This window comes from Haplochromis burtoni, unplaced genomic scaffold, assembly GCF_018398535.1.
Source record: "Haplochromis burtoni strain Fernald_Lab_line unplaced genomic scaffold, NCSU_Asbu1 Contig_714, whole genome shotgun sequence".
In the NCBI taxonomy this organism is placed as follows: Eukaryota; Metazoa; Chordata; class Actinopteri; order Cichliformes; family Cichlidae; genus Haplochromis; species Haplochromis burtoni.
Window position 1 is genome coordinate 68269 of NW_024583075.1, and position 7942 is coordinate 76210.

Below are 7942 nucleotides of genomic sequence, written 5' to 3' on the forward strand. Positions count from 1 at the left end.
AGCTCTTAATATAACCGAGGTCTCGATTGAATCCTATTCAGTCTTTTAAATTGCGTCTTAAAACTCCCCTTTTTTCCATTTTAAACCTCTTATAGTCCCACACGTTGGAAATGTTGTAGTCCTCTGCATTTAATCCCTTCACTCAGTGAAGCAGTGGGCAGCTACCAATCCAGCGCCTGGGGAGCAGTGTGTAGGGACGGTACCTTGCTCAAGGGTACCTCAGGGTAGCTTGGATTCGGTGGATTCGAGTCCCCGACCTTCCGATCAAGGGGCGACCACTCTACCTGAACTATCCCCACCCCCCACAATGTTGGCTTTTAACTCAAGTTAATAACCTCAGACCTGTTTTTTAATGTTAATACAATGTCCTCTCATTTATCTGTATTTGTTTCTCTATTTTCTTCTCTTGTTCCTAACTGATTGTGAAGCACTTAGGTCAACTCTCTTGCTTTTAAATGTGCTATAAAAATAAAGTTTGAATTGAATTGAATTGAAGTTCATTGGAATTGATTGATTGGTGATTTCAGTGCATCTTTGTGAGATTAATGTATATGCAGATTGCCTGCTCACTTTCATTATACTTTTCTGATCCACACAGTGGGTAATTAGCAACTTCAAGGGACAAGATCTAGACCTTCTGCTGAGTTTTGAATTTTGTTGTATATCTGTCTTTTCATGTAACATTAGTCATTCAGACTATTCCAGGAAACTTCAACCTTCAAACTTAAACTGTGTTATAGAAATGTTATTAGAAGTGACACTTCTGGGTTCAACACATACAGTATGACTTCTGATAAAACTTCTGTAAAAGACAAGAAGGAACTAAGCTAAAAACTTCCTCATTTATGCTTCAAGTAACGTGTACTGCAGAGCCAACTCTCTAAAAGAAAGCTGACTATCTCAGGAGAGATGGAGGAAATCTATGTCAATGTTCAACATGGCAAGTCAGTCAACAGAAGCTCTTCAACAATTCAAACAGGTAAGAATTTCCAGTTTGATGGAGATTGTCAAAGGACTGAAATCCCCCAAACCTCATCCATCTAGGACTTGAAGTAATGTGATGAATAGGAACTCAGCGGGGTAACCATGTACATAGTTAAAAACAAGTTGTAAGTGTTGTGAAACTGGAGTCTCTGGAGCGGTCTCAGCAATATAATATTTCAGAGTGTTCCAGACGGTTAATTATGGCCAAACAACTGTGATCTAAAAATTGGAGCCACAAGTCTTTTCTTTGCTGCTAATTTTTTGTTGAATTATGGACTTTGGAGGAACTATGAGACCATAGTGGTATTTAGTGGCAGTTATCCCATTTCATCTATTATGATTAGTCTTGGTGATTTATAGAAATTGGCTTTCGTGATTTAAATGAATATCTTACCTGCATTTAAAGTCTGAATTGTGTTGTTAAACGGTAAAGGTTAAAATATGTGTATGGCTATTACAGCTTTTATTGCTTCTAAGAGGTTGCTCTAGCCCATAAGCTGACCGTCGCTTAGGGCGTTTATTTCTTGGTCTGCTACTTTAGGGCAACAAGGTGAGTGACTGACTGTACTTGACTAACAGAGTTGCTTAATCAGAGTATGTTATCAGAGACAGTGGTATCATTATCTAGATGTAGGCAGTTAGGATGTCTCCTTTAATTAGTTTCTAGTAATTCTAACTCAGAGCCTTAAGACGGACAACCAGTCCAGACTTACTGTACCGCAGTAACTGAGTATATGTTGCATATGTTGCATTATGTGAAAGACATCTCAGACTTTTTTTTTCTTATCAGGTCCAAAGAGCTCTGATGGGAAGTTTCACAAAGCTGTTATTCTTACTTTGGGGCTGCTGAGTGTTTCCCTGTTGGTTGGGCTCATTGGCCTTGGTCTTCACTGTGAGTTTTGTTCACATTTAGCTTTATTCAGTTCATTTTTATATTCTGTATTCCGTATTCATACAGGCAGTTTATGCCAAGCCTTCAGTGCTCGTTTAGTTCGCTCATCTATGAGAACACAGTCATCAGTTATCATCGAATTATTTATAACGTCATTACATCACTGTATATAATTAGAAAATAATAAGAAAAAATGGCTGTTCATGAATACAAAACAAATAAAAATAACAACAGATATTTATTGTTCTTCTACACTAGCTTCATTGTCATTGTATGAGAGAAAATAACAAATTATAGGCACTGTTAGAATAGCTGTTTTTATTTACAGACACGGAAGTCAATGGATTCCAGTGACTCCAAAGTGCCACTGCATTAAACATTGTTTGGCCAAATGTATTTCTAAACAGTGTACATGTAATGTACACATGAACACATGTACACATCAAATAATTTCAGTCGCTGAAAGGACCAAGCTGCAGGCACCCCGTTATTCCAATATTAACTGACACCATCTTTCTTAGGTGGCAACTATGGTGTCATTTTTGTGCCTCTATTCTAACTGCACGTAAAAAAAAAAACTTTGCAAGCGCAAATGTTGCATTTTGTGGCGTAAATTATTTTTGAGCGAAGAAAAGTGTAGCTTAAACTAGATTAAAACCAACAGTGGTCTTAAAAAATTATATATTTTAAAATGAAATAATTAAACATACTAACCGAAAATGCATTTGGCAACATTCTGGACCATGTTTCCGGAATGCAATAGCTAGCAAGCTGATTGGAGACCGTAACAGCCAATCAGAATTTTCACATCCAAGTCTGCGATTGGTTGGTTGGTACACCTAGAACGGTGTACAGAGAGTTGAGCGTGCACCGAGCAGAGATGTTGTGAGCACGAACGTCACACTGAGAACAGCCAGCAACTGAGCAAGAGGGGCTGTTATTGTGTGTGTGCATAACAGCAAACACTGAAATACATTTCTTGCACGCAGCAATGAATTTTGTTTGCTCCAATTAAACGTTTCTTCACTCAAAATAATTTTCTCCTCAAAATGCAACATTTGCACTTGCAAATTTTTTAATTTTTTTTTAACCTGCACTCATAGAACAGAGGCACAATAATAATGCCATAGGTAACATATGTTGTAACAAAGCCTGCCAGTATTGACCAACTCAGTTGTTAGTTTTGTCCTTAACATAATAAACATAAATATGTCATTTTGTAAATGTTTTTATTTCCAGATCACAGTGAAGCTGCACATTTCTCTTTTCTCAAAAACAACCTGACCGAGCATCTCCAGGCCTCTATTAATGCGATGTCGTTCATGACCAGAGAGAGAGACCTGCTGAATTCAAGCATCACTGAGTTAAAGAAAGAACTAATTTTAACCAGACAGAGAGAGAAAACTTGTCCAGCAGGATGGAGGATATTTAGTAGTTCTTGTTATTTCCTCTCCAATGACTCTGGTTCATGGACAAGAGCCAGACAGGACTGCAAAGACAAAGGAGCAGATCTAGTTGTCATTGACTGCAACAAGGAGCAGGTACTTCCCTAACAGTTGACCAGACTGCTTAGTTAATGATATGACCATAATCATAATAATGTGTAAGTAAATAAACGCAGTAACTACAGATCGAATTGCGTCCAATGATCTTTAAGAATGACATTCTTAAAGTTGTTTTAGCTGAATGGAAAGCCATGTGTGTGGGTTTGTTTGTTTGTTTTTAACTGGAAAGTTTCTGGTGTTTTTAGTGTTTATTGAGTCATACTTAGCATGTATCTTCTTCCATCATGGTGGGGTGAGTTGATGCCAAATAGTAGGATTTTGGAGAAAGAGAAGGAAGTTAGTCAGAACTGAGGAGACTGCACTGCCAGAAGGCTACATTGGAGACACTGAGGACAGCCAGAAGTACCTTAGAATTATACAAATGGCAACCATGAAGAGGCCGCTAGAAAAGCCACAACCAAATACCAGCAGAGTGTCAAGTCCTAAGGTGTCAATTGAATGGCAAGAACAAGATCTGCTGAATCACCACGTACAACCTGCCAGTCATCATATACTCTACTGGAATAACCAGCTCGCCAAAGGAGAAGATAGAAGTCCCTGACATCAAGACAAGAAAGCTCTTTACCATGTATGGAGGGTTTCACCCCACGTCCTGCACCCTGACATTTTATGTGAAGCTAAAGGAAGGAGGATAAGGACCAGTGATTGGCAGAACCATCATCCAGAATGAAACAACAAAAATGGGTATATCAGGAAGATGTCCACAATTAATTTGTGCTTGGCGAATACCTCAGGCATTAGAAACCTGAGAGAAAAAGATGAGCAAGAACATCATGGAAGGACAGTATGTACTACGGGCAGATAGAAGAAGTGGCTGATATCAAAAAATCCTACCAGTGGCTGGACAAAGTTGGATAGAAAGACAGCACAGAGGCTCTAATCATGGTAGCACATGAACAAGCCCTGTGCATAAGACTGAAGGCGGGGGTCTATGGTGGTCTAAGTCTCAAGGTCAAAATGGGGTACAATACCGCTAATGTAATTTAATGTATAATAGCTTAATTTTCTGTTTAGTGATTTTATAATAATGATTCAATTTTTTAAAATATCATTTGTATCTTTTTTTATCATTAAAAACAGACTTTTCTCTCCAAGTTAACAAAGTCAGAAACATGGAGCTGGATTGGTTTGATGGATGGGAGCAATGAGGGAACCTGGAAATGGGTTGATGGATCTTCTCTCACTCTAAGGTTACAGGCCCTTCTTTATTTTACTCCTTTTTTCCCCCTTTCTTAAATATAATTTTTACCATGTATTAAATGAGAAAGAAATCAAACTTTAAAAATAATTTGTGTAGAAATTTACTGATGTAAAAAAAAAGTTTGTTTTTGTTGTTGTTTGGTTTTCTTTAAAAATGTTTACAAAGTATGCAAATCACCACATATCACTGTTTCTTTTCACTTTTGCATTTGAAGATCCCATTTTGAACAGAAGAAAAGGATTAGGTAGTTTGCATTACTTGTTGTGCAGATCATAAGATATCACAAGCAATGCTGGCTGCTCAGCATGCAAAGAATGTTCTGTATTTATTTCTCACACATACACATGTTTATGGTTTTAGAGAATGAATCTGTCAAGAATCACATTTGATTTTTAAGCCCCACCCACATTTTATCGCGCATGTATTCTACGTATTAACTTTACACTTTGAAACTACCTCTGTACATCAGCTGTTTGCCAGAGATGCGGTTCTGAGTTGGTTACTTTTTATTTGCTACATTAATCTGTGCATGTGTATAATCACCTACAGATCATAAACATCAAAGTTCTGCTTGGCTTCTACTCTGGTCTTCCATCAGTCTTGCATCAAAGAGCATGGATTTATCCATGGTGTGCTTTTGCAAATAACCGCAAAATTCTGCTGGGCTCTAAAGTGATCGAGGTCCAGGCTTTGATAATGGGACGTTGAAATGCGCATGACAACAGAAAGTATAGATGGATTCTCATTGCTGTTTCCACAGACAATACTCAACTGTTGCCACAAGGTGGCAGTAATTTACATGATAAAGGCAAATAGCATGATCTTCTGTCCCTTTATGGGAGAGACTTGATATATTTTAATGGGGCGGCATTCAAGCAGGCCAAGAACTGCATCTGAGTTAAAACATACCAATGAAAAAACGTACCATGGCATACGCAGATGAACCACAACAGACAAGCGATTGACAGGAATCCCAAAATATTTATATTTGATCCTGGAATTCTTGACAGTATTTTGACACATACCAGCAAGCATACATGGTGAACAGGCCAGTGTTTTTGCCACTCTAAACTGTTCTAGACTAAACCTTAAAATCACTGTCAAAAAAAAAATGTAACAATAACTTTAAAAAGTATACACTTGTCGAACTCCAGGCCTCGAGGGCAGGTTTTAGATATCACCCTGAGTCAACACACCTGAATCAAATGATTAATTCATTACCAGGCCTCTGGAGAGCTTCAAGACATGTTGAGGAGGTAATTTAGCCATTTGAGTCAGCTGTGTTGGATTAAGGACACATCTGAAATCTGCAGGACACCGGCCCTCGACACGTGTGCACTAGAACAAAAATGACATTAACCAAACTAAACCACCATACTACACGTGAGCATATTACTACCACTTATGCCACTTAAAACCTTTACTGTATGATACATCATACATAGAACTTTGAGGTTAAATAATGACTTGCGATGTCTCTGTTCATTAAGACTAAATCATTTAGATTTGCTAAACCCATAAAGCAGAGGAGGTGCCTTACACACACAAAAAACCAAAGATTTATTTTGCGCAGTACAAATATCAGTGTTACTGGAGTTGTCATTTTTAGGCTCAGTACAGAAAAAAATGTAAATGTGTACAAAAATGGGAATCATGGACAGACTTCTAATATTAGAGATTAACAGTGTCACCATTGTCTTGTTCTGAAACCTGTTAGGTACTGGGAGGCTGAGCAGCCTGATAACGGTGGTGGTGATCCAAAGTGGGGTGAAGAAGACTGTGCACATATTAGAACTGGCAAGGATACAGAAGAAAACTGGAACGACCGCTCATGTGATGCTACTCTGAAGTGGATCTGTGAGAAACTGGCCTAGCACTGAGCTATATGTTTACATGCTTTTGAAAGGCATAGTGCCAGTTCCATCTCATCAAGAATATTTATTAAAAAGGTTTATTAAAATGTTCAGAGTACCTGAAACCAGTTATGCCATGGTTACTAGACACTGTCTGTATTTATGTAGATTTAAATGGAAGAAGAGCTGTACAGTAACTCCAGAGGTAGAGGTAGAGAGTCACTGTAATTTCAAGAAATAAAATCTTTACTCCTAGTAGAAAAGCCATAGTTCATGAAAGGCTATGACTATTTAAGAGTTAGTTAAAAAAGAAAAGAAAAAAAGGTTAAATTCCAAACATAAAAACAGATACACTGTATATAAAAGATAGTTGCACAATACAGGTTTAAAATGAAGCCAGGGTGGAAATGTCATATACCTGTCTTTTTTTCTACTGACCAGCAGAGGGCAACCTTGTAGCTGTCTAGAACTACTTCTCGCTTGATTTAAAACCTCAGTAAATATTTTTCTAATGACTTTATGGTCTCATTCAGTAGTATTATGACTTTATCATGTTTAGTTTGGAAAGTGCCATTTAAAAAATACCATGCCATATAAATAAAAACATGCTTGTGGATGAAACTCTATCAAATGATATACAAGTTAATATTCTATCAATACCATACCAAACCTGTACCCGTGAAGCACACATAAACACATACTGTGTTGTTATCCACAAATCTCTGAGGAAAGTTTCCAGCACATTTTTAAATCTATGCAACAAAGAAGTAAGGCAGTTCTGGATGGAAAAAATTCTAATTCTAGTTTTGATGCCTTCAGTGAGAATCTACAATGTAAAATAAAGCCAAAAAAACATTAAATGAGTGGGTGTGTCCAAAATTTTGATTGGTAGTGTATGATGACTGCAGAATCTTCCTCATCTGAGGTGCAGGAGCATTGCAGCAGCCAATCCCTAGGGATCCCCTAAGGATCAATAAAGTATTCTGATTCTGATTGTGATTATTTTGTGGCGACCGCATGCAATTACATCTCCATATTGTCACCCTACATTTGTAAGTGTCACATTCACGATGGTGGAATCTCCAGCAAAGTGCCCTCTGCAGTCCCAGTCTGCCAATACCAGGCTCTCCTTCTGCATGCAAGTTTCATCCAGAAAAGACGACAGCAGGAATACTCACTGACTGGAATGTCCTCAACAGTAAAATTATGTTTAATTGGTACATGAACATTATTGCTTAATACACCTCCTTTATTATTGGACTACTTTTCATGGCTGAATTGTAGTTCCTTTTATCTAAAAACAAAAACAAAAAACCAATGTTAAGTACATTATACTCAAAAGAATCATATCAATCAATCAATCTTTATTTATAAAGCACTTTTCATACAGCAATGGTAGCACAAAGTGCTTTACAGGGTTAAAAGCTGCCCACCCCACCCCGCCCTC

General features: G+C 37.7%; 1 protein-coding gene across 2 annotated transcripts; it reads left to right on the forward strand.

The window, feature by feature from the left end:
• The first annotated feature begins 846 nt into the window (after positions 1 to 846).
• LOC102306919 (CD209 antigen-like protein C) lies at positions 847 to 7488 on the forward strand. 2 transcript variants are annotated; one of them, XM_014330160.2, is made up of 5 exons: positions 847 to 979; positions 1775 to 1876; positions 3116 to 3417; positions 4537 to 4631; positions 6360 to 7488. In XM_014330160.2, the coding sequence occupies exons 1-5, from the start codon at positions 910 to 912 to the stop codon at positions 6514 to 6516; spliced, it is 726 nt and encodes a 241-aa protein (XP_014185646.1). In that variant the 5' UTR covers positions 847 to 909; the 3' UTR covers positions 6517 to 7488. The 2 variants fall into 2 exon arrangements, with proteins under 2 accessions (XP_014185646.1, XP_005949955.1); XM_005949893.3 differs by having other exon boundaries at positions 849 to 979; positions 4522 to 4631.
• Positions 7489 to 7942: the final 454 nt, after the last annotated feature.